This window comes from Chelmon rostratus, chromosome 13 (genome assembly GCF_017976325.1).
Source record: "Chelmon rostratus isolate fCheRos1 chromosome 13, fCheRos1.pri, whole genome shotgun sequence".
Classification (NCBI taxonomy): Eukaryota; Metazoa; Chordata; class Actinopteri; order Chaetodontiformes; family Chaetodontidae; genus Chelmon; species Chelmon rostratus.
The window spans coordinates 14,879,989-14,906,659 of record NC_055670.1 but is presented as its reverse complement, the minus strand read 5'-3'; the positions used below and the strand labels follow the sequence as shown (position 1 = coordinate 14,906,659).

At 43.1% G+C, this 26,671-nt stretch overlaps 1 protein-coding gene and 1 long non-coding RNA gene across 4 annotated transcripts in view; one reads left to right on the top strand and one right to left on the bottom strand.

Annotated features, from left to right (window-relative positions):
* igf2bp2a (insulin-like growth factor 2 mRNA binding protein 2a) overlaps window positions 1-26,671 on the bottom strand; it is a 49,892-nt gene that overhangs the window by 1,531 nt on the left and 21,690 nt on the right. For 2 of the 3 annotated variants that reach the window (XM_041950290.1, XM_041950292.1), the window contains 13 exons: window positions 19,404-19,452; window positions 16,961-17,012; window positions 13,368-13,431; window positions 12,013-12,306; window positions 11,433-11,567; window positions 7,826-7,948; window positions 4,719-4,854; window positions 2,839-2,976; window positions 2,200-2,268; window positions 1,342-1,464; window positions 889-963; window positions 552-683; window positions 22-135 (listed from right to left, as the gene is read on the bottom strand). In XM_041950290.1, coding sequence (XP_041806224.1) covers window positions 22-135; window positions 552-683; window positions 889-963; window positions 1,342-1,464; window positions 2,200-2,268; window positions 2,839-2,976; window positions 4,719-4,854; window positions 7,826-7,948; window positions 11,433-11,567; window positions 12,013-12,306; window positions 13,368-13,431; window positions 16,961-17,012; window positions 19,404-19,452 — 1,504 coding nt within the window. The remainder of the gene's footprint in view (window positions 1-21; window positions 136-551; window positions 684-888; window positions 964-1,341; window positions 1,465-2,199; window positions 2,269-2,838; window positions 2,977-4,718; window positions 4,855-7,825; window positions 7,949-11,432; window positions 11,568-12,012; window positions 12,307-13,367; window positions 13,432-16,960; window positions 17,013-19,403; window positions 19,453-26,671) is intronic. The other variant, XM_041950291.1, reaches the window with a different exon arrangement.
* Window positions 6,612-15,451, top strand: LOC121615833. Its single transcript, XR_006007283.1, has 3 exons — window positions 6,612-6,678; window positions 7,873-7,976; window positions 15,318-15,451. It is a non-coding gene; the product is annotated as an uncharacterized LOC121615833 (long non-coding RNA).

The following is a 26,671-nucleotide window of genomic DNA, read 5'->3' as shown; positions in this document are numbered from 1 at the left end:
CTTAAACCTTTTTTTGCGTACCTGGCTGGCAAAGAAATGCCCACTGATTTTCACAAAGACCTCGTCGTTCTCGTCTGGAGTTTGGTCCCTCGGTACAATGACCTCAGCGCTCGTTAGGTTCTGGAGTTCATTTACCTGGAAAAAAGACTCCAGAGATCATCATCTGGCTTTGGATTTCACCTCCAGCCTCACTTACAAAACACGCTGACAGACAGAGTATCAAATTATGGTAAACTGAAACACTCTTTGATGCAAGGTGCTATCTGATGTACAGTAATCACTGCTGTGGAGAACCCTTACTGATAATTGCGTAAAAATGTTCTCATGCAAATAGAAATTGCAGCTGGACTACGTTCTTAGTGAAGACATGGTTGTTAAAGACATTGAAATTCAAACTACAGACAGATATGGAGATCACAACAGTAAAAATGCATTTTTATTACTCAAAAGTGCAGCAAAGGTACCACACAAATAAAACTGCAGAAGCAAATGCAACACTTTCTCAACTGTTTTTTAAACTGTGATTCACTTCAGTTTAGGCATCAACTCACCGTCTTGCCGCCTTTGCCGATGACCCTGCCAGCTGCAGTCGAGGGAACCTTGATGTGCGTCTCCAGTTTGACCTCCTCTTTCGCTGTGAAGAAGTTCTCCTCTTTCAGCTTCCCATATATCCGACCTTGGGCCTGGAATAAAGAGGAGGGAATGAGGCGAGGAGAGACTGGGGAAAATGGGGACACACAGTGATCCACTGCTGTTGACTATCATACACAACAGAATGAAATGATCAGGATTAAAGTTATATACATGAATTTTAAATAGGTTGCATGATTCAGCGTGGAATAATCTAATTTTACTGGATACTGATACACAAATTCATAGTGTCTTTACCTTAAACTGAGCCTCTGGGGTTCCAGTAATGATAACCATCCTCTCAGTAACATTTGGGTTCTCAGCTGGGGCAATCTGACACACACACACAAGGATACAAATTAGGAGAAAACATGGCCAGAAGCTGGTGATCTCTTGGTCATCCAGCGCATGCAACCGCTGAATCATCTGCAAATTCCTACACGTGAAACGCCTTTGATTACGTTACGAGGATTCACCAGCTGTCCCACGTCTCCAGACAGGGCTGGAGGGGCTTTCTGAAATGCTCAGCTCACTAGTCATCTCCGTTTTTTTTTTTTCTTTTTGGTTTGTTTGTCGCCATAAATAACTAACATCCTCAGCAGTGGTCCATGCAGGGCTGCTGACTCAGCTGACCCGATGCCACTCGCTCGATGACCGCCCCTCTGTCCCTCCTAACTGAAGCCAGAGCTCTGTTGCCGCTGACAGACCCACCTTGATGGAAGCTCCAGCGAAGTGGGCGAGTTGTTTGATGTGCTGGCCCTTCTTGCCGATCAGGGCCCCGACTGCCTGAGTTGGAATAAAGAGGTAGACAACCTCCTGTTCTTGAGCCTGTTGCTGAGAAAAAAAAAAGACCACACAGAAAAATACAGTTTACTCCATCTACTAAACTCTCCTACAGATGGTGGCAGAAGAAAAAAAAACATTAAAAACTGCTTTAAATAGTTGCAAAAATTTTGATTGAACTCGTCAGATACTTAAAGAGCAGCCGAAAAAACTGAAGCTAAATCGACGGTTTTCTCTTTGGGTAAACATCCTGCGCTGGCTTCGTCTCTATGGAACATTTCCTATTAAGGCCGGTGGTTGCGCTGTGTTTCCGTTGTCTTAGCATGGTAACACTCATGTATTCGAGGTTTATGAAGTGAATTTTTACGAGCCACAGGACAACTCCGGGCTGAAAAGTCCCCTTCCAGAAATATTTGTGGTGTTCTGGTGACTGGGTGATGGTACGCAGGAATGCCAGACTCACTGTTCAGCATAGACGCTGACTGAGAGGTTGACACGTCCTGATAGTTATGTCTCCTCTCCATTAGGCTTATGTCTTCCTCTTTTTCTTTACACTGTGGCAGTCATAAGTTTCTTGCAAAGAGCACGCATGGCTCAGAAAACTGCCACATCCAAAGTTTAATGCTTTTCTTACGCTTCTTGGGTGCAAAAACATTATTTTAAATGCCCTCAGCTATCTAAATAGTTAACTAGCACCACACACAAAAAAACAAGAAACTGTTTTGTGGTTAAGTCTCTGATCACCAAGGCAACATTGGCTATAGTGCAGATTTCAGGGGAACATACTGAGTGCTGGTAGGTGATGGCACTTGCTGGAGGAACCCCGTACAGGCCACTGAGATGTGAAGAGTGACTCTGAAAGTGAAGCGACAAGCAGACCGATCAGATGGCACACAAACACACACACGCACACACACACACATTCACAGGCATATCCACGCCCGCAACTCAAGCTCTTATTCGGGGGAATTTCGGGGCATAAACTCACAGTGAATCACCCACTAACTTTCTTGACTATGAAGCACGCAAATACATTCTCGCACACTGTCTCACACCGCTTTGGCTCGACCTCGTCAGGCAATGAGTGGAGACTTTGTTTTACAGACGAACTGACTCATCTCTGGAGAAGATGGGGGAATTCTGGTTGCTTCAGACTGTGTACAACATCATGCAGGAAGACCTGAGTCAACACCGTATTGTTTTTTGAAAAAGCACTTCGGGGGAACCTGGTTTACCATGTGTTGGAAGCAAATGGCTCTATCAAGTCAAAACTAACCTCTGCTGGAGCTGCGCATGGCTGCGCTGGGCGAGTAAGACCGACAGTGGTATAGTCATTGTAAAAGAGGCAATTTTTATCTTTTTTTCTGCACCTTTTATGGTTGTGTGCAGAGGTAGTCTGTTTAAACAAAAAAACAGCATACTCACTAAGAATGGGTTGTATCCTGCTGGTGCCACAGGGGGCACTGCACCTCGTGGTCCAGCAGCAGGGGGCAGCACCGGCAGACCAGAGGAGAAGATGCCCAGAGCGTTCAGGTTCAAGCCTGGGATCAGGTTAGCCTGTTGCTATGCAGAAGAAGAGAGGCAGATTTTAGTAGCAAGTCGAAAACTAACTTAACTTAATTATGGCTCACAATTTTCACTGAAAAATAAGTTTTTTTTAAAGGAGCAGACCAGTTAATCCAGATTTTAAGTTGGATTTTACGTCTGGAGGTTTACAAAATCTCCTGCTCATAAGAGGTAAAGAGAAGCAAATGCAAATGACTCCTTCTACGTAAGTACACTTTTACCTGTTTTTTTAAACAATGAATAAACACCAATCATTTACAAATCATTTAAATAGCAAAGGCAAAGTCTTGTGTGAATGGGGTCGCAGAAATGAATCTAAGTGGTGTTTTAGATGTTTTTCACCTTTAAAGTAAGAAAGTTAAATATCTAGTGAAAAATGAGGATAATGGTAATCAGGTAATCTTTAAAATCATGAATCAGTGAAAATACTAAACAGTACAGGAAATAGTGATGGGCATTGTTTACCATGTCTTATTATCAATCAATTTAATTATCTCCAGATTAACTGATAATAAAAAATGACAGTGACTTGCAGCCCGTGTTGCATGAAGTGTTCACTACCTTCACTACCACTAACTCCATCACATAAAAGTGTAACTTTTATTTGTTCTATTCGCAGCTGTCCAGTGATTTGGGATTTTTAAGTGTTCCAGTACTCCTTTAGCTAAATAAACCATTTAAAAAGCCACTGAGCTATTTGAAAAATGCATTGTCACAAGGCTTTGTTTTTGGAGGTGAGTGGTTTTCACAGCGCAGTGTGCTGCTGTAATGGCAAGACAAAAACATTTCTCCTTCAAAGTCAAGTCAGCTATTCTGGTTTCATGGCCGTGCAGAGACACGCGGTCCACTTTCACTTCCTTGTTCCCAGAGAGCTTTGTGTAATATCCACAGTGTCACGCTAGATGGCCCTCACCGCTTGCTGCAGACTCGACACTCAGCCCGACAGGTGCCAGAGCTGCTCTCACCAGCCAGCACAGTTTAACCGCATGCTGCGTGATACTTCTTGATGATGATTTCCGAGCCAATATTTGGATAGTCAAACTGAAGGGGACAATGGCAGCTTGTGCAGAAGTAGCAAAGAAAAAGCAGATACTGGTTCGCAGTACTGGTACTGGTTCCCTCCACCAGCAGCTCCTGCTCATCGTGAGCATCATCACAGTGAATGCAATCACTTTATCAGCATCTATCCCTGCATTACTGCAATGCAATAGGGAGGGCGCAGCATGTGATATCATCACGATCTCTCTTCCTCCGAGGCTGACCTCTCTGTGCTGCAGCACTGGTGATGTCATCCGGGGCAGTGTGAAAGAGGAGCTGGGTGAGAGAGAGAGCGGCCTACAGATATCAGATGGATGCTGGGAAACGCAGTGTGTTACAGCAGGAACACAGACCCACACAGCGGGGAAGTGAGCGTGAGTCAGAGGCTCTGTGAAACAGACACACACACACACACGTACGCAGACATGCTGTGCTCAAACAACCGACTCACTGATGAGCTATGCTGTGATCGTTTACTTATTATCCATTTACCAAGCAGACAACGCACGCATTACGAATGCTGGTGGCAACATATTGAATGGGGAGGCAATGTTATCCCGCTGTATATCATCACTCCTCTCCGTTGTTCACCTGTCATTCTGTGTGAGTCAACCTGAGATCATAACTACACACACACACACACACACACACATTGGGATGCTGAAGAAGCCTGCCCATGGTAACCTTTCAGCTCGGCTTACGTTTATAGCAGCAATGTCATTCTCGTAGGCTTCCCTCAGTTTCTTCATGATCTCTGCCTCGGCTCTGCAACGCGCCTCCAAGCTGCCCTTCACCGTGATGGTCCTCTCAGGGTTGTAAATGGTTAAATCTTGTAACCTGCACAGGAGGTGACACACACGCACAAATAAGTATAATCATATGCAACTACAAACACAGAGAACAGGCATACCCTTTCTTCTGAGCATTCTGCTCACGTTTTCCGAGAAAGTCTCGGTGACTGAGCTAATTGTAATTGCTTTTCCTGTCTTTGTGTTTATCTAACTTCAGCGTTGTTGAAGGTTGTATCATCAACATCCTTAACTAACATTGCAATTTCTTGCTTAGCTAATAAGCAATTTAGTTCTGCATTTCCGTACATCTGGAGGAAATGTAAAAAAGGTCAAATCCGCAGAAGCAGAATCCAAGGTAGTCTGTTTTGAAGCTCCTTAATTTGAATCAAGCTCTGAAAACAATGGTTCCTCCATTTCCCAGAATGCAATTCAATATGGTTTGATTCACCTCATATGGGATGGATGGTAGATGCCATGTTGACGACTTTTGTGCATTCACGTCAGCTGACAACTCAAGATGGCTGATTACAGAGTTGGTTGTGTGCAAGTTAAAAATACAGTACATTAAAGTATAACATTGTCCATTAAATTTGGGTTTAATTACATGGACTGTGGCTGATGTGAGACATCTTTGTTTCCTTGATTTCCAGACACTTACGTGTAATTTAGTCGGCAATATCAGAGCATAAGAAAAAAATCTTAATCTCTCAGTCGTATTTAACGACTTGGAGGCTGACGTGAGCGCTATTTACAAGTGGGAAACTCGTAATTACCAGCAATTACTGGTGGTGTGCCACTTTTAACAGCTAGTTTATATCTCTGAAGGTCAGGATGTGAATACCATAACGTGTGTACAAGTGGGATGGACTAATCTATTCTTACTTATTATTTGGAGAGCAAAACTAGTTTAGAAGACATTAGTATAGAAAAAAAGTGCAGCAAGATATTTAGCTTGATCTTATCATTTAGTGAAACAGCCAAATCACGACTCAGTCGGTCTGAAATTAAACAAAAAATAACTTAAGATAAATAATCTTAATATTAATAATAACAATAAGTTTGAGTGACAAACTCTTAAAGTTGTTCTCACAGTTACACAAAACACTGATTTTGCCGCTGTAACGCTCACTTGGTTATTGTAACATGAGGGAAGTCTTGACAAGCACAGGCGCCATTACAGTAAGGCAAATTAGGATGATTCCAAAGGTCCTGGGCTCACAGGGATCCTCAAAAACATTATGTAAACATAGAACATTAATTATTCGAGGACAATATGCAGGGCCCCTAATATAATATTTTAATCGTTTCTAATTTCGTCAATAAAATTATGGTGTGTTTGTCCATTCCTTAGAAAAAAAAAAAGTAATCCAGGTAGCCTGCCAGATAACACCCCTCAGTACAAATATCGAATGGTTCAGTCCTACCTAGTTGCGCTCGCGAGTCAGGAAAGAAGGAAAATAGCTGACGGTTAGTGTGTGAATCACGCAGGCATCAAAATCATGGAGACAGAGACAGAAAGCCAAGCCGACAAGGCCTCAGAGGGAGAACAAAGGGCAACTATTTAATTACCCTTTTTTTTCTCCAAGAAAGGCAAGTGCCCATGAAAACCCACAAAGCTACGTTAGCATTTTGTGAATAGTGTCCTGGCTGAATGTTGAAGCCAGTCGCAAGCAAGCTACAGTACAATAATATCACTCTGGTGTTTTCATTTTACTTGCTAGTAAATACACATATTCTTACAGGCTTAACGTTTTGTCCATTTAGCCGAAATTAAATCAATAATCGGTTCTGCCCTCGTTATGCAGGTGCATTTCTAGCCAACCCACAGTCAGTCCTCCTCGTCCTGCCCAACACTCAGATGAAGGGGAAGGTGAGCAGTGTTTTGTTTGTAGTACAGTTGGTTTTACCCGGACCAGCCCATGGAGCTACCCGTCTGAGGGGTAAAAATTAAACCCTCCCTACTTCTCCCAGAGCAGAGATCATTCAAAGTAAATAACTAATTATGCTCATGAAATAACAATAACAATAATAAGGTATTAGCTGTAACCCCAAGTGAGTTATGTATATAAATATTTCACTATATTATAGTAAACTATATTGAAATGTCTATTAGTATGCATAATTGGTATGTGCAAACCTGCTCAGTGTTAAAGTAAGGCATCAGAAAATGTTGGTAGTTGAAATTATGATGTTGATACTTTTATAGAATATACTATATATTATATACATTTATACTGCTAACCTACATGGGTAATCTGTGCTGGCCCAATATTGTTTTCCTCTATATATTCTTTCATGGGATCAGCACCCCTGTTAACAAATATTTGTTTTTATCGCCTTTACATGAGGCTTATACAGCAGCTGAGCTGTACACGTATTAAAATACGCAAATCAAATAAGCGACGGCTCACTGGAGCAGTTAGCCTGGAAGCTGTAGAAACAATAAAAACTCTGGGCCTTTGAAGCAGAACCAATCCATTCTGTCATCGGCGATGGTGGACTTGGAGGACACTCTGAAAGGATTTCACCGAAGCATCAATATTGAATGTACTGTTTGCCTCTTCTCAAAAGGACCTTCTCCCTTCTCTCTCTCCGCCTCCCTCCGCCTCTCATCCTCAAGGCTCATTACGTCCTCAGAGCTCACCGAGACAGAGCAATTCATTAGCCCTAAATGAACGAAGGTTGGTGAGCACGGTTCGTTAAATGGGGCGTAACCACCACCTCTCTAATATCATGTTCTGGAGTGAAGGAGCTGTAATCAACTCTTCACATTTGTTCTCTAACAACTCAGTTAAGTGAAACCACATGCTGGGAGGCAAATGAGCACGGGTGGAGAAAGGTGTGGCACCAAGGCGTTGGTATCGCTGCCTGTTATTTGTGCATTGGTTTAAATTTGGTCGTCATCTTTGGAAGTATAATTGCTGCTGTTCCACAGTCATACAGGCGATCAAGTCATAGTGTTCAGATCCTCTGGTGTGTGTTTGTTTTCAAAGAGGAAGGCGGGAGCGGCGACTTACGAGGAGATGGTAATCTTGGTCCCTGTCTCCTCCTCAATCTTCTTCAGGTTGCGGCCCTCCTTCCCAATCAGCCGGCCCACGAGGCTGTTGTGGGCGAGGATTTTGAGAGAGATGTCCTCCGTCCTACGAACACACACCCACACACATTCAGGTTAGGCAAAGTGATAGAAGATAAGTTCTGCTGAGTGCCACTGATGCGGCGTGAGGAATGTTATGGTGCGATGGGGATGAACAGGAATGCGGATAATTGCCCAGCTGGAAGTGCTGCTGTAAGCACAATGTCAAGAAATGAGTGTACGTGATGATTCCTTTTTTGGTTTTTACACATTTTCACAGAAAAAAAAAAACGGAAGATGATCAATTCAGCCCCATTTTGCAGCAGAGTTTGTGGAAAAGTTGGTGTGATTCCTGCAGAAAGGAGACACTGTTCACTGCAGCTTTACTGTTGTAATAACCTCAGAAAATGCTTCTGGTAATCACAGGTGAAAATGAAATGAAATGATCTTTTGATAATGCCTTCTAAGCAAATGAAAACAGTAAAACTAGAGATTTTCTCCTTGATTTTTACACTTTTTAAATTTAATTTTGATGTCTTTTTTGTCATCATAATATAAATAAACTGATAAATAGTTTAATTCCTTTTAATGTAGGATGCTGCAGGATTTTCCTGGAAACAACTGTGTAATTTTATAAATAAAATGGTGACAGTGTTCAATTAGTAGGCCTACACTTCCAATAACCAGCAAGACCTCTTACAGTCTGCGCACAGCAGCTTAACTGCACATGCAAAAGTGTTAAATTTGTCGACAGGGAAACATGCAGTTTAACATATATGAATAATAAAGCTTTGAGTAAAAGTGCGGTTTGTCAAAGCCAAAATTAAGGACGTACTGTATGTGCACATCAAACAAAAGTGTGGCCCTGAATCAAATGTTGCATCTTGCTTATCTAGCTCACATTATTCTTGCATTCTTCCTCTTGCTATTGAGGCTGGTAGATTTAAAAATATTCAGGAGGAATTCAAATTATACAAGCTGTGTAATTTGGCTGAAGTGGAAAGTAAGTCCCATTCTCTTTTGTACTGTACAAATTATGATGAGTTAAGAAAGTTCATTTTGCATGAAATGCCTTGATAAAACCCTGAAATGTTTTGGTGTGCAGATGGGAACAAATTGAAATGGCTGTTTAATTTTGATGTCTTTAGCTTTGTCTCAAGAGCCTGGAGGAGGAGGCGAGATGAGTTATTTAATATCTATTCTTATTTCTCCGATATTATATGGTAAATGAGGGGGTTTTGCCAGTGATGAATTGTCTTGTTTTGAAGACAGCGAAGGCCTAAAGATTTGATTGTGAAAATTAAGCATAGTTGCATGCATTAATTAATTCATTCGTTTATTCATTCAATTCTAATAACGATAACAAAACATTTCTTTGGGATAAATTGAGGCCTTCTTTCATAGAAATTTCTCTGGAAACCATCACTTGTTTTTAAACTAATTAAATAACTTTAAAAAACACAAATTGCACAGTTCTTTCAAGGAAACGTTCAGGAAATATTAGAAAATAACAGACCCATAAAATAAAACATTTCTTATTTTTTAAAACAAAACTAACAACAACACACCCTTAGTGTATGCATGTTGGCATGTGTGTATTTATGTATGTATATATGTGTGCAGATGAGTGTGTGTAGATGACAATATGTTGGACAGGAGCATCATTTCTGTATAATCTAAACTTCTGTTCTGTGCTACAATTGTGGGGTGTATGTATGAATTAAGGTTGTGGTGTGGTGTGGTGGGGTGGAGGGTAACCAGATGTTGGGGGTTCTTTTGGGTGGGGTTGCAGACTTTGTGGCAGCATGTGTGTGCGTAAGGGAGGGGCATGTTATAATCTGTGAGTTTTGATGTTTGCTGAAATCAGTTTGGGGTGAGCTGTGGGGCCATTGAGGGGAGATGACAGTGTCGCGGTTTTAAAGGCTGAGCTGGTTGGGGTTTCTCTGGGTGTCACCGGGCCTCCTTAGTGAGATTACAGTGTGTGGGGCGCCTGAGGTGACACGTTCGTTTGTGCAGGTGTGGCACCCAGGCAGGCCAGGGTGGTGTTATTAAGTCGGTATGCAGCGGGCGTGTGGATGTTGTTGTGACTTTTGAGAGGAGGATTGCTGTTTTGACAGACTGAAGCGGATCAGACCAGCCTGAATTCTTGTCATTATATTACATCACATTCATTTGGCAGACGCTTTGAATAAAGCAACAATTGCATTCAGACTCAACAGGAACACGAGCTAGATGACATGAAATTCTACTCTTTTGAGCTGTCTTGAGTGGCTCTTCACTGCCTTCCAAATGCTTTTAATTTACAGGAAAATATTGCTGGCATTGAGCGCTACAGCCCACTTTAAAACTTTTTTTTAACCCATCTTCTTTATTTATACATTTTAATGAATAGTTAGAGATTTTGAAAAAAATTGCTGATTGGTTTTCTTGCTGAGTGAGATGAGAAAATCGACACCACTCTCTTGTTTTTATGGTAAATATGAGGTTAAAGCCATATAGCTGATTAGCTTTGCTTACCATAAAGACTGGATATGGAGCAACAGGTAGCCTGGCTCTATCCAAAGGTGACAAAACACACCTACTAGCATCTGTAAAGCTTGCTAATTAAAATGTGAATCAGCAAAGTGTTGTTTTTACACCAGATAGCAATGCTGGCTGTTTCCCAGTGTTTACCCCCTTTTCCCAGTCTTAAGCAAAATGTTGAATTATTCCTTCAACAGTGTGAAACGTGGTTTGAATTTCTACCTAGCGAGCACGAGAAGAAGAAAACACAGTTGTGTTCACAAAAATGTGCTTCCTCTGGATGTCAGGAGATCAGCAGGAAGCAAAGTGTGATGTTATTGCAGCAAGACGTGAAAAATGGTTTGGACCGAATGCTCAAAGTTTCACATGCATGCTCAGCAGCCTTAATCATCCCACCCAGCAGCATGAAATATTCTCTGGTTCACTGGGAGACCACAGCATGATGTTTTCTACCGTATCTTGCAAATATATGTCTATTTAAATGGAAGCAAATGTTTTTTTTTTTGCTTTTCTGAATCCAGCAATGTAGGATCGAGCCCTTGCATCCCAAACAACAAGTGCTGTCTGCACACTGCTAGGGGCAATGTTAGTAAGTGCAGCCCCCCTGTCACACAAAACACTTGAAAACAAATAAAGATAAATAAATAGCAGTATTATGTGTTAGTGGTTGGTGTTGATGCTCAGATCCAGCAGACGTTCAAAGTGTTTAAAAGGCGCAAAAGGTATCTTGTTAAAAGTGTCAAGCCCAATTAGACATGTTGGCCTTGTTTCTTAAATGCTAAGCTGCGGTCACGTGTTAGCCTATGTGAGTGTGTCGTGTGCACTGTGTTTACTGTGTTAGTGGTCCAAGCAAGAGAATGCACAGTGAGATTAAAAGGTGCGCAGGCAGGTTAAAGGATAAGATTATAGCCCTGTAGACATTATGGCTAATCTCCCTGAGGGAGTGTATACATGCCCTGCAGAAGCACGGCTAAGTGTGTGTGCACACATGTTTATGAATGCATGCGTATGTCGCAGTGCAGACTCACGTCTTGGTCTCGTTGGCCTCCTTCTGCATGATGTCTAGGATCATGCGACAGGCGGAGGAGCAGCCCTCCGGAGTTGAGTGGATGGTGATGGGCTTTTCTGCTGCACCTGCATTTTCCTTCCGATGAATGTCCACCCTGAGAGAGGGAGAGACAGACAGTGAGAAGGACGGGGACAGAGGCGAGAGAAGAAAGTAAAATCTACTTGTTAAAGTTTGACATGTTGTGTCTTACAGACCGGAAGAAAACAAAGAAGAAAAATAAGGTAAAAAGAGAAGAAACTATTTAAGAATTGGATGGTGTTTTTGACAAAAGCAAATTTTAAAGCAAAAGAAACATGCCATCTTTCACCCCTGAATCATTTGGTCTACTCATTTCCAAAATTTGACAAGATAAAACTTCTACTGTGTTCTGTCTTGCATCATATCTCAGAGAAATGGTCTTCAAATGCAAGCCTGGATACAGCGCCAAAATGCCTAATTAATTCAAACTTCAACAAAATTAGAGCGGAGCTGTCAGAGGATTTAATGAAGCATGAACAGAACAGGAACCAGGCGAGATGTAATGTGAGAGAGCAGCTCACTTGGACTGTGTCTGTTTGGTGACATTCTTGATGGTGAGGCCCTCCTTGCCGATGATGGCTCCCACGAACTGAGTAGGCACGAGCATGCGCAGGGGGAAGTCGTGTTGTCTGGGGCGCAGAGCACCGAGTTCTCCTGAGGGCCCGGGCTGAGAGGCGCCCTGGTCCCGGGACGACCGACCCCCGCGCCGCGTGCGGGGGGGAGCCTGGTCGGGCGGAGCAGCATCCATGTCCACAATATATGACACCTTGAAAGAGTAGTCGTCGAACTGGTGTCCTGTTAACTTCTCAATGGCTCTGGAGGGTGGAACACAAGGTGGGGGAGCAGCAGGAGGGATGAGCCAAGAACAATAAAATGATCTTGCAATTGTCAATACAAGGAAATAATAATATCTCAGTATACCGCTTCTGTGTTATTTCTTGAGTCACTATGATTTGAACATTCAAAAGGCCGAAGCCTTTGATAAGCTTGCTTTTAGCGACGTGTGTACATGATGCTGCCTCATGTATCCAGCCTTCCCTGCATGCATTGGTTGTGTATGTCAGAAATTAACGTTAAGGGACAGTACCTCTTTAATGAGGTAAGTGAAGTGAAATCAGCAGCACACTCTGAATAAATGACAACAACGGTGGAAAGTTTTAATCAGAAATTACGACTTAGTGTCCACACTAAGCTGACTAAAACATGCGCCTGCTCTCGTGTTTTTAGGTCGCATTTCAATCTCCACAACAGCCCCATCTCTTCTTTGTTGTCCTCTTCTCAGTTGGCAAACACATAGACAACACGTCACAACTCAACTTACTTAACTTGTCTGTTTGTATCATCAGACAACACAACAAGTATGAAATATTCACTTGGCCACATTATAAACACCAGTGGTGCGGATCAGATCATTGTTTTATGATTGTGACATCATCTGATGATTATTAATTCAGCTAACAGCAGCTGTGATGTGTTATTGGCTGTATTGACATTTAAATTGCGTGATCATAGAAAATGTTAGAGGAGGCACAAGGTTGTCTTTTTAACTCTGCTGCTGCACAGACAGACTTCTGTCATTGTCACTCTGGGATTCACTTCACTTTAGTTCCCTCTATAGGTGAGAATAATGCCAGATAAGTGTGGACAGAGGGCTGACGTGGAGAGAAAAACGTGAATTTTTACATTTAGCCAGCTTAATGTGTTCAGGTTTTGACCATGATGTGACCGTTCTCTGACCCTATGCATGTAAAGTACACAGATAAGCATGTGAACAGCGCTGCTCGTGTGGCTGCTGGTTGTCTGTGCATTGCAGGGAAAAATATGTCACAGGCCTCGCTCTTGGAGCTTCGGCTGCATGATTGTTTGTGCTGCTTACACTTTAGCTTCCTCCTTGGTTGCGTACGTAACATTCACCACTGCTGTTTCTGTATCAGTGTTCACTGTGAAACGAGCCAGAGAGAGAAAAGTAAAAACATGAGATACAGCAAACAAAGGTGCGAGCCACATTTACACACACGCACACACACGTCGCAGGTCTTTGTTGTTGCCATAGGTGAGTCAGACACGTGTCCAGGTTCCCGTGGTGACCCAGAGAGCCACTTGTCTGTGTGAATCCATTACAGCCATCACCACACTGGCTTCCCTCCAGACCCCACTGCTGCCTCTACTGACTGGAGCTGCTAAACAGTGTAGCCTCTCTGCCACTTGCACAATAACAGATTGAAGTTTGACATGACAGTTTAAACACAGCGAGTAATCTGTGATAAAGTGCAATGCAGTGCACAACAGAGATACAACGTCTTGGGGAGATTTATGGTCCCGCGCTGCTCAGAGCAGAGCTAACTTCTAACTTACAGTGCTGGGTTTGATTCCCACTGGGACCACACATGATTTAAAGGACTACACTGAGGGGTGAATTTATGAAGAACTAGGATGATCCACTTTTCAGTTAACTAACAGAAATTAATTAATTTGTGACACTTGTGTTGAAGTTAATAATTCAAGTCATTTTTCAAGCAAAAATTAAGTAACGTAAGTAATAAATTACATTTACTCTAGTTTGTGTAACAAAGTCGTCTATGTACTTTTCTGAGTATTTTCAAAAGTCATTTATTTTACTTATACTTTTTTTTTTTAACCTCAAGTATTGTACTTCACTATATTTCAAGTCACATCCATTACATAATAAAGAATTATATCACTATGGGTTCAAGTACAAAAAATAGTTTGCATTAATCCGTTATTTACTGCACAACCTGGCGAGCAGACTAAGTGACACAAATCAAACGCACCCACAATGCTGCATGCTGGGTCTGGCTAACATGCTAAATGCTAAAATGCTCATGGTGGATCCTCCAGCGGTGACTCCTTTGTTCACTTTGACCTTCGGCGAGGTGTCTGAGGACTTTCTGCTGTTTCTAACTGTTGACCTCTGGCACGGTTGCCAGAGTGTGTGCAAACTTTAAGGAGCGCACTGAGGCAGAGAGGCTGAATGGACTGGCTAGATTATGCTTTGAGAACGTTCAAGCAAATAAGTTAAACCGGGAGCAGATTGAGGAGGGCTCTGTGGTGCACGAGACTCGCGTAATGCCGTTCAGACAGGTCAGCACAACAACAAACTCTGGGATGGATGTAACTCTGCAGAGGAGAGGTGTGTGTGTGCACGCTTGTGTGTGCAGTACACATACAAAAACTGTGCATCTCCCTTTTTGCTTAATATATGTTGGTGTCTGCAGCCGCTGGCGAGTTTTCATAGTTTATTCATGTCTGTTCTTGCCCCCCTTGGTGATGTGTTATTCTGTGGTGTCAGGGTATTCAATTTATGTGCCTTAATAATGTTTGTTTCACACTCCATGGTGTCCACAGCTGTTTTTATTATTTATTATTTTCAGTCTTTTTTGTGTAATTGTCTGAGTTTTGTCCTCTCTTCTGGATAATTGTTGTTAGGCTACAGTGAGGAAAGCGGTTTTGTAGCTGATAATCAGTTGTCTACACAGGCTGTAAGCTGCCTGGACAGTTGTTCGGACATAATTAGCAATTTAATGGCATTTTATAGACCAAACCAACAATCAGTTAATTGAAAAAAGAGTTACCAGATTAATTGGTAATAAAAGTAAAGAATCAACTAAATACTTGTCTTTGAGTTTTGAGGCTAGACAGCAAAATCTTGTCAATGAGCATAAAAACTCCTTACCTGCTCATCATATTAAATGCTTTTTAGGCATTGTGTGCAAAGTAACTGTGTGTGTAAGTGTTATTGTTGTGCTGTGTACAGATATCCTTAACCTATTTTCTCTCATTCATCATATTTTGCTTCATCTGACAGGATAACCTTTGTCTTCTTGAGGAGAGTGTAACTTTGAGTGCCTTCAGGAGGAGGAAGCGACAGTGAAAGTGATAGTAAGAGAAACAGAAACACGCCATGACTTCCTTCTGGTCTGCAAAGGCCTCTGTCAGAAGAGACAATATTATCTCAACTGTGTCTGTGATGAGTCTCTGTATGTGTGACTGCCAAATGTCAAAATGATGAGTCAACAAAGAAGCCACTGCTCTTTGATTGGGAGGACTGATGCTGAAAGTACATTCACTGCAGCTGCTTTAGATATCTGAAAACATGTGCTAATATGTTTGACAAGTTAACCAAACATGAACAAACTGTCAAAAATGAAATGAAAATAAAAATAAATCAGAAATTAAAATGAGAGAAAATCTCTGTCTTTGACAACGAAAACTTCAGAACGTGCCAGAGCGTGGCGGACAGCAGGTTTCGGAAGGGTTAAAAGCAGTGAGAGCGCCCAGCTGGCTTAGAGAGGGTGAGTGGGCAGAGCCTGGCGTGGTGCCCGGCCCCAGCGCTCACAGCCAGCTCTGCCCCGCCCAGCCACCGGCAGCCTTCACCATGCCACACAAGAACATGGGGCTCCTCCAAAACCTCACCCCGTAACCAGAGCGCACGGACGGACGCAGGCGGGCAGAGAAAAGTGACAGGCAGACAGGAAGCCGGGACAGAGACACAAGAGATTAAGACAGGGGGGGACAGATAACGCGAGCTGGCTGCCTCTCTGGAAGCTTTGATCACACATTGTAACTGTGCAGCTCTGATGTTTGGAGCGCCGGACTGAGGGACGAAGAAGACAGAAGAAGAAGGAAATGCTGCGCTGGTGTCTGGTACCGTACAGATGAAGTAGGCTGTTTTACGACAGCGTCTGGGAAATTCTTGAGTGGAGTAATTTCTGTTCTGGGTTCTCTTTTAGCACCTGTCATGACTACAGTGGGTGGTAGTTTGTCTTGGCTGGTTTTGACGCTAGAGAGACACCGTGTGCTTGTGTGTGAGTTTGTCTGCCTGTGTGTGTGCCTCCACTACTCGTGCATGTGTGTGTGTGTGTGTGTGTGTGTAGACAGCCAAAAGTTCCTAGGGATAGCTCTAGTGCTGACTGCTCTGCACATAAACACACACATACGCCATCAGACAGTGCAAAAGCCTCACCACAGGCGCCTACAGTGTCCTCCCCCATTACCACGATGCACCTCCCCAAAACAGATGCACACGCAAACACGTACAGGCACAAACACACACACACGGACACATTACTACTGGACGCCTGCCATGTCTGCTCAGTTTAATCCATACGCTGAGGCCAAGGGGACCCGTGGCAATGCACAGTGCTTATTACAGAGGCTGCGTGTAATTCAAACACTTCGCTCCCTAGGTCAAACTTGTAAGACACATGCACGCACGCACTCAGACAGACAGGATGATAAAGGCTGATTTATGTGCAGAGATGGGTTATGTTTAGATAATGGGGTGTGTGGGATGATGGTAACGAGGAAGTCAAGTCACACAGGGAGACTTGACTCACTGGGAGGTCTCTGTGTGCGTGTGTTGCTAAAGAGACACATGTGCATTGAACAGTTGGAGCCAGATGATGATGATATGTGCAGCAAACAGGGGTGAGGAGAGGAGTTCTGTACCTTGTTCCACGTTTTCTACAGTACCATACTGAGCTAGAAGGCCGTCCAAAACCTGGGGGGAAAATGAGAGTGTGAGTTAGAGACACAAACTATGGCCACTGGTGCGAAAACACTCATGAGACACACACACACACAGGTCGGGTGCTCTGGTCCTGATGTTAGACATGGTTCAAGTAACAATGTGGAAAGTGGAAGCGCGTATAAGAACCTCATTCAAAATCCCATTGACATTTGTAATAAATAATAATATGTTTACACACAACTCTTTCCTAGCAACCACTTTACACAAACTTCTCTCTCATAAGAGATTGTATGAGTTTGTCATGATGAAACCTGACTTAGTAAATCACTTTGAAACTAGCAAGTAACTGTGATGAACTTTATTAAACAAACATAAATAGCTGCTGTAAACCCGTTCTAATCAATGCTTTTTAAAGGTACAATCTGTAAAATGTGTTCTAAGTGCTGCAAGATTGGACTTTGCTTTAACTCAGTTTTTCATAGTGATTATGGTAGAACAGATCTCAGTCCAGTGTGTGTGTGAGAGTCTCCAATTTTAAATTCCTTGGGGCACACATCACTGAGGACTTCTCCTGGGCCGTACACATCTCTATTGTCATCGGAAAGGCACAACAACGCCTTGACTTCCTGAGGAAGCTGAGGAGAGCCAGACTGCCCCAGAACCTACTTGTGAACTTTTACCAGTGCACGGTTGAGAGTATCCTGACGTACTGCATCGTAGCGTGGTGTGCCAGCTGCACCCTCCGCAGAGGGCCATTAAGACATCGTTAAGACACAGCTGCTGGCAGTTGAGGACATCTATAAGGCCCCATGTTGGGGCAGAGCCTCTAACATCGTCCCTGACCCAGCTCGCCCCGCCCACCACCTCTTCAAACTGCTTGCCTCTGGCAGGCGATGTGCACGCACCACAAGACTGAAAAACAGCTTCTTCCCAAAGCTGTCAAATTTTTGAACATGGCCTGACAACCCCACCCCCACCCATACACTCACTACAGCACACACACAAATGCACACACAGTGCAGAGTTATTTTCACATTGTGCTTCTGTATGTATTTTTATATTGTTTTTATTATCGGGGAGCGCCATCATAATTTGCCTGTGTTGATGTCTTGCACAGCAGTGCAATTACAATAAAGTTCTTGACTTAATACACAGAGAACACAAAACTACATTTAAATCATGACTGTTTTCTGTTGCTGTTAAAAGGTTGTTTACATGAGTGATGTTAATGATCACAGCTGTTAAACTGGCAGAGAGTTTCAGTTATGATCAGAAAAACACACAAAGTCACAGTCAAACTGTTGCTGCGGATACATTACTGAATATTAAATTGCAGATTGCAGGTTTAGTTTAAAATAAATCCACAATTTATTCTGTAATATTCAAAACATTGATCTATGATATAGGCCACAAAGATTATTATCGTTGGGACAGTTTTCTGAGATTGATATACAGATGTATAGGTCTGTCTATTCATGTCGAAAGGTTTGACTGGACAGAGTATCTGAAATGAGGGTTTTTTCCTCTCTTGGACAAATATTACAGATGCATTGACAAGATGAATGCAGTGCTGTTTTCCTGTTGCAGATAATCAAGGTAGATTTTACTTTAACTACATTTTATATTGCTGAATAGTTCAATCATTAATAACTGACATCATATTCTATAATATCTTTATCTGCAGAATAACTAGTAACTACTGTCATCAAATGAATGCTGTGGAGTACAAAATACAGTCTTTCTCTGGAGTAGAAGTATAACAGCATGAATTTGAAATACTAATTTAAGCAGTTTGCAATTAATTAATGGTTACTAGAAGGTCATTAATAAACAACTGTCAATAGGTGGAAACTTTTACAACTGCCAGATGGAACTTGAGGAACTAGCTGACAGGTGACAGCGAGGACGCAGCTGCTTATGAGTTTAGTTTGAACCTTCGAGCCAGGTTTCATTGATAAAATAAGGGAACGGTGACATTTTATAGCTGTCAAACAAACAGAGAGAGGGATTTCCTCCATTAATGTTGATATTTTTTAATTTCTCAATGGTCCGAGAAGTTTTCTTGGAGCTTGTAGTACACACAGTACAAACCCAGAGAAATGTGAGAGTTGGCAGGCATGACGACAGAGACGCTCACACAGAGAAAAACAACTTGGACCCCAGCAAGGTTACAGATGTTGACACACAGGCTCAGTGCCATCCACACAGCAACAAACACTCGTGCAGATGTAAGCACAGACACAAACACAAACACAAGCGCATGCACACAAAGTCTACAGAGAAACACAGTGTAAAAGCTGGTGACTCATAGTCGGGAGACTGGTTTATGTGCTACCTGGTGCCTCAAGTGGGCATCACTGTCTGACACACACACACACACACAGAGAGACACACACACACACACACAGACAAACAACTGACCTCCCACTGTAGATGAGGGGGAATGTTCCGGATCTGGATCTTCCGACTCCTGCAGAGATGAGAGACACAGACGGATTGGATTTAACAGACCTGAACCACACACTCACATGCACGCACACACACACAAACACACACACACACTTGAGAGATACAGTCATCTGTTGTTGTTTACACAAACTTATACACGCATCAACAGCGGCTGAGAAGCGAAGACGTTTCGATGATGAGGGCAGAAATGCAGAGTCAGAGCTGCATTGACTGTAAGTCAACAGTCTGCGCATCTTGACTTTCTGTAAAAGCCACTGCTCATTAGAGAGCACCGCAAACAGAATGACTGCCTCAGAGTTGCTGAAGGAAATGTAGGTGTGTAGGTGAGAACGTATAGTAGACGGCAGCTAGTGACTCTTAGTAACACCCTCCTACGAGTGCTGTTCTTACTACCATCTGTCACGTGGAAGTGACACAAATGACATGAAGAAACAGATTTGACTGAAAACAAGAACGATGACACGTCATTTGGGAAACCCAGGCAACTTTGATTAGAGCTGATCAGGAAACTAGAATAACTGCCTCGCGGTTGTTTCCTTCCACCAACCAACATCCATGTCTGTTCAGACTCACATCATATCTGTGGTGAAGGATGAATTTAGTATAATGCATTAAGTGTTTTTGTTTAAAGAAATGGAAGTTATCAATTTATTGACATGTATGATTCCAGTGAATAATTTCCAGTGAGAAACATGCTGTCTTCACTTGCAGACTGTTTCCAGAGGAGCACAGAGGACTGATCGAGAGCTTCATCACATGGTGCAACAACAATCACCTGAAGCTCAGTATCAGCAGAACCAATGAGCTTGTGGTGAGCTACAGTGCTTCAAAAGTGGATGTTGCTGCAAAGAAGCTACAAAACGTGGATCCTTCACACACGTCTTCAACCTGGCAGCACAGAAGATCTTTACAATCAGCACAGTTTTAAGGTGGACGCCCAAGATTATTGTCACCAATTCAGGATCTGACCAAATGTGAAACATGGCCACATTCTCCCCTCCTGCTCCCGAGTTATGGTGTTGAATAATGGCCAGAAAAGTCTCTCTGCAGAACATTATGACGTCACAGTGAAGCTGAACTTTGACCTTTTGGGTAAGAAATCTCATCACTTCCTTGTTTTATCCTCTGAGGTGTTTGTGTGGGATTTTGTCATAATTAGCATATGAACTCTTGAGTTATGGTCAAAAATGTGCTTTGTTTGGTCGCAGTGACCTTTGACCCCCAAACTCTAATCAGTTCATTCTTGAGTCTGAGTGAATGTTTGAAGAAACTCCCTCAAGGCCTTCCTCAGATATCACGCTGACGAGAACGAGACGGACAACCCGAAAACATAACGCCTCCAGCCACAGCTGTCGCCAGCGCCGAGCCATAAAAACAGCAATCCGTACCATTCATAGTTTATCAATTAAAATGTGAGATTGTTCTCTGGAAGAAGCAATAAAAACAGTCACACAATTCACAGATAAATGTGAGGAAGATGGTTTGGAAAAACAGACAACTGAAGTCTGAGCTGGCTGGATTCAAATGGCACTGTTGATATCTAGCTCATGTTTTAATTTCATCCGTCTCACGCACCACAAAGACAATCTTCCTCCATCCTGAGTGAAGCAGCCTGAGTGCTTTTGGTTAGAAGTTTAGAAAAGGGAACAAAGGACAGAAACAAAGAACACCCGAACCGACCGACAAACAAGATTTTCATTTATTCCCTGAGAATTTATTCATTTATTCCTTGACAATGCATCACTCTTGTTTTCAATTCACATTCATTTCAGTTGTCATCCTGATTTATTTGTCGCCTGTCAACCTGCCGACCGTCTGTGCCTGTCTGAGTTTGATATGTGATTAAAACCAAAGGTGATCAAACCCTGAGACGGCGCGGCGGATGAGGAACTTGGAACAAGCTCGCTTTAACCGCACCTTTTACTTTTGATCAAACTATGTCAGCCGGAGAGGACGCAGAGACGTACGAATGTCCAGAGCGCCCGACGCAGCCTCCCCCTCTCCAGTGAGTGTGTCAGCTCAAACAGCGAAGCCACACAAACCGCCCGGTGACCACAAGCTGTTAACAAGTACATTAACGTGAGCGAGTCCGGCGCCGCAACGAGGAGAGCAGAGGGGAAGAGGCGTTTTCAGCGCACAATTAGGCAAAGAGGGAGGATGGAGGGATGGACACGAAGAGGAGGAGGAAAGGCGGCGAGAAGCGAGGACGAGAGAGGTTCAGGAGGATTCCCCACGAGGGAAACGCTTCTCTCCGTCGAGGTTTTGCATCTTCCTCTCCGAACACGTCTGGGTGCGAAAGTTCCTGCCAGCGGCGAGGAGAGGACGAGAGGACGAGCTGGCAGCTGGACATGAATGAATGACTCTTTCTGATTGTGCTGCTCCGGGAAAAAAAAGAGGAGGAACACCAGCGCCACACGGATTCGGGACAGCCCTCGCCCCTCCTCACCCACTCAACTGAACTCGAAGCACTATTGTTGAAGACTTTGAGAATGGAAGATGTTTGCATTCACATGTGAATGACCTTCATATTATTGTAATAACTTTAACAAGTCAGCAGATCTTTGAAATCAGTGACTCAATTTAAAGGGTGAATACTTTCAGAAATAAAACAATAGGAGCAATGAGTGGCGCCTGGTTTATCCTCTGTCATGTGTCCTCCTACACAAACTAACAGCGGACACAAAAGCCCAGAAAAAAAGAAAGACAGAAAGAAAACTGACAATCCCCAGTGTTTGCGACCACACGGTGGCCTGCGAGCTTTCTGTCACTGTCGGCGGTTTAAAGCGAGTGGCTCGATGAAAGATCTCTCTTGGCAACCGGTATCCAAACAAGGGTAAACCGATAAAAATCAGTCTCCACCGCTAAAACACATCACCTTTTTCAACGTAGTAAACAACCTCCTGCCATCCGAAAGCAGCCAATTGCCAAAGAGTGTTTAAGGCCAACTGCAGACCTCAAAACAGCCCCAAACGCTGGCATCCCTGAGCTGCCAAATATGGAAACTAAAAGCTCCTTTCATTCAGTGTCGTCTGCCTGAATCGCCTGCGAATTCTGAGGGACCGGTTCTCTATTGTGTTTTTGCTAATTGATTTGTCAACTGTAACCTTGGTGTAATGTTAGACTACATGACGCTGAACTGCAGCGCAGCGATGGCGTCCTTTGTGCTGCTGGAAGTCAATAAGCACATTAGCGGATGTAAACTGTGTGTAAACTGTCAGCTCTCTTTGTTGCTGTTATCCCAGTGTCTTTGCATCGCTTCAGCATGTGAATCCCCTTTTCCCATTCGTGCAAGACTTCTTTTTTCACTTCCTTCTGTGCAGCTCGTGTTTTAAAGGCCACTTGCTTGTCTGTCATTCTGAAATATGCAGAGGAAGCTCCCAGAATGGACATCTCTTGGAAAAAGTGACAGCGCCTCTGGACAGTTCTTCAAGGTCTCATTTTCAGCGTGCCTGCGGACACTGGCTGACCATATGATCACTGCTTTCTGTCTGTCTCCAGGGCAGGAATACATGCCACCCTGCAACATATACTGTTGTCCGTCTACAGTGTTTACATCCAGCTGCAGACATCAGCTGCATGTCCTATGGTCATACTTATTATAATGAGGGAATAACCCAGTGGTCTAATATATCTGCTAACATCTGTTTGTTTGCATTCAAGGTGAACCCGGCGCCCTTTCTCAGCCCCTCCTTTCTTAAAGTCCAGACTGAACTGCAGCAGAAGATACAGACTGAAGTCGACGGTTACTTAATGTTTGTTGAATGTAACCACGCTGTCTGCTGTCGGTTTGGAGCGGCCTGCCAAGAGAAAAAAGAAAGCCTCTCCATTTCGGCCTTTAAATAACTGAGGGTGGCCGTGTTCATTTGAAAAGCTAATATTTACTGCGCCCACCTGCCCGAGGTAAGACACCGCGTCGGCGCACACGCGTGCATACTAATGCGCACATGCATGCGGAGCAGTCGGATGGATTTTAACCTGCGAGAGGGCGGGCGGACAGAGGGTTGAGGAAGAGGGTATTCACCCCTCGCCAGAGGTTTGCAGTGTTCCTAAAGATCAACATGTGCTCATCAACATCAAAACCTGCATTGAAGTTTTTCTTTTCTTTTGTTCTCTGCAGTGTCCTTGGAGTTTAAAGATCTATAAGGCATAGAGCTGCAATGACTGGTTGTTTGATCTATGAGCTGATTGACAGAAAATTAGTCAGCAGCTATTATGATGCCAAAAGTGCAAAAAAAAATGTGGTGGTTCCACGTTCTAAAATGTGAGAATTTCTTGCATTTTGTGATCTCACATTATAGCAGAGTGAATGTCTTTGTGTTCTAGTTGGACAAAACAAGACATTTGATGAAGCCACTTTAGGCTCTGCTGCCTTTTTTCTGTATTTTCCTGTCATGGTCATGTCACAGTCCTTTCTGGTTTCGCTGTTTTCTGGGTTTTTGGGGTCTGTTTGCAGCGTTTCCCTCCTGCACTACTGCCCAGCCTGCTTTTCCCTCCACACCTGTCCAGCATCAGCTCCTTCATTCGCCTCATTCCCCTCACCTGAGCTTCTCCGCTCATCTCTACACCTGCACCTCATCCCCTCGTCAGTTCAGTTTGTACTTGAGTCCTGTTTTCAGCTTAGTCTTTGTCGAGTCATCTGCTCTGTTCGCCTGCTCCTGTGTTTCAGTTTTGTTGTTTTCAGTAGAGTTAAGCATTTGATCTTAGCCTAACCTGCTCTGCTCTCCTTGTGATATTTTATAGATTAAGTATTTCATCAATTGATCCAGAAAATTAATCATTATTTGCAGAAACAATGCCCTCTCCATGTGCACGTCTGTGGCGATGTTGTATTTTTGTCTCTTTGAATATCTTTTGAACAGCTTCCACATCAGCTCCCACTGGAGTCCACTGTGCATGAGTCACAGGGCTGCATGTGGACGGGTGACTGAATAAAGAGCATGTGTCCGTCAGCGCAACAGCGGAAAAGTCTTTGAAATGAAACTCTTTCTGGTGGAGGCAAAGACATGTGGTGGAACAAGACGTCAACAGCTGGGGCGGCTGGGTCAGAATTCCAATGCAAATACAAGATGTGAAATTAGCATAAAACATAACACAATCTAAAATACAGGATGCATTTGCAAAGCACTTTGAGTCAAAATTTTTAGGAGATATTATCTATTAAATCTAGAGATGACCGCAAACTATCACGTCACCAGTTTTAATGTGGCCTGCACTTCACATGTTTTACTTAAATAAAAGTAGCAACTGTTAAACTTCATGCAACGACAGCCCTGATCACAGAAAAGTTGGGACGCTGTGTAAAACAGAACAGAATGTGATAATTTGCTAGTCCTGTTTGACACATGCTCAACTGAAAACAGTAAAAGGACAATAACTTAATATCTTATTTGACCTCATCAGCTCCATTGATTTTTGTAAATATCTGCTTATTCTGAATTCGATGCAGCAACATGTTTCAAACAAGTTGGAACAGGAGCAACAAAAGACTGGGAAAGTTGTAGATGCTCCAAAAACACCTGTTTGGATCATTCCACAGGTAAACAGGTTGATTGGTAACAGGTGATAGTATCATGATTGGGTATGAAAGGAGCATCCTGGAAAGGCTCAGTCGTTCACAAGCGAGGATGGGGCGAGGTTCACCACTTTGTGAACATGTGATGTGCACACAGGATGTTACTACATGGGCTCAGGAACACTTTGTGAAACACTGTTTGTTTGCAAATGATCGAATTCTGTTTTATTTACATTTTTGAAGTCCCAACTTTTTTGGAATCAGGTCACGTATAAAGTAAAATCTCAATGCATAAAGTAACTAAAGCTGTGACAGGAGTAAAAGTATAAGGTAGCAGAAAAATACTCAGAATTGTACTCAAGTGCTGTACTTAAATTAATGTACTTAGTTACTTTCCACCACAGCTTAAGCTCCATCTGCTGAAGAAGACCATTAGATGTCGTTAAAAGCTCTGGAAGGCTAAAAAAAAAATGAATGTTCGAGCTGTTTGATGATTTTGTTGCACATACGGTTCCCAAATGTCAAGAATCACTTCCCATCCTCCAACACGAGCGTTTTCAAAGGTTTCTTCTTTACGTCACTGAAGAGATTTGCTGTTTAATTAAACAGTGCAATAAAAGTGTAAGAGAGAAGAAACTGGAGTTAATTTGTCTTCGCGGTCCCAACACATGTGACATTAAAAAAAATCTCTAACATGCTCAGTCAGTGTGACCAGGAGAGCATCGTTGTTCAGTTTGTCATGAAGTCAGTGTACTTTATTATAAGCCACTGACAACCAAAGAATCACAAGGTGTTTTCAGAGTTCCATGAATGACTGTTAGACCTTTTATTCCTCTCTCTTTTTCAGACAGAAACTCACAGGAGTGAATGATTAAACATTTCCTTCTCTGTTCAAGGATTCTGTCTAATGAGGCCTTTAAAAGCCTTGTTTACCTTTCCCTCCCTGCTCTGTGCTGTCAGAGGCGGCTCACGAGGCACGCCGCTCTGCGCCCAGCAGGGAGCCTCTCTCCGGACGAATAAAAGACATCCCCAATAGCCCTTCAGCCTGGAGCACGCCACCTCACACAGCTCCCACATACACAAGCAGTCACCTCTACTACAAACTCTCACCTCTGATTATTTCTCTAAAATCTTTTTAGCTGTCAGTGACAAAAATCGCAGATTATAAATTCCTTCGCCAGTGTTTCACACCAACATGGGCACATACTTGCTGCTTAAAGAGATCACTCATTCCCTGTGATAAAATGGTGAGCAATACTACTGAATCAGCGTCGTGCCAGAAAACCAAAAATCTCTATTTTCCGACGCTGCCTCCGCTCTGTGTGTGCCCGACAAAGCGCTTTGTTCCACACAACAGACACAGGAAGTCGACGTCGGCGCACAAACCGTCCGACGAAAGGCTCCATATCCCGCCAAGATAATTGATGACTCTCAAAGTGAAATATGATCTGGCCTTCGCCACGGCCATACCGCGCAGATAAAATAGGAAATGAAAACCTCTGCGGCCATAAATCACCCTGGAGGTGTGTGTGATTATGCACCTGTCACATGATCATATTACAAATCCAGTGATATACACTGTCGAAGCAACACTAATGTGTCTGCTTCTTCTGTGCGTCGTAGTCAGATATTTCAGTGCTGAGTGCGGGATAATGTGATCATCTGATAATCAGCTGCATTTACAGCTGCATGTGCACGTATGTGAGCT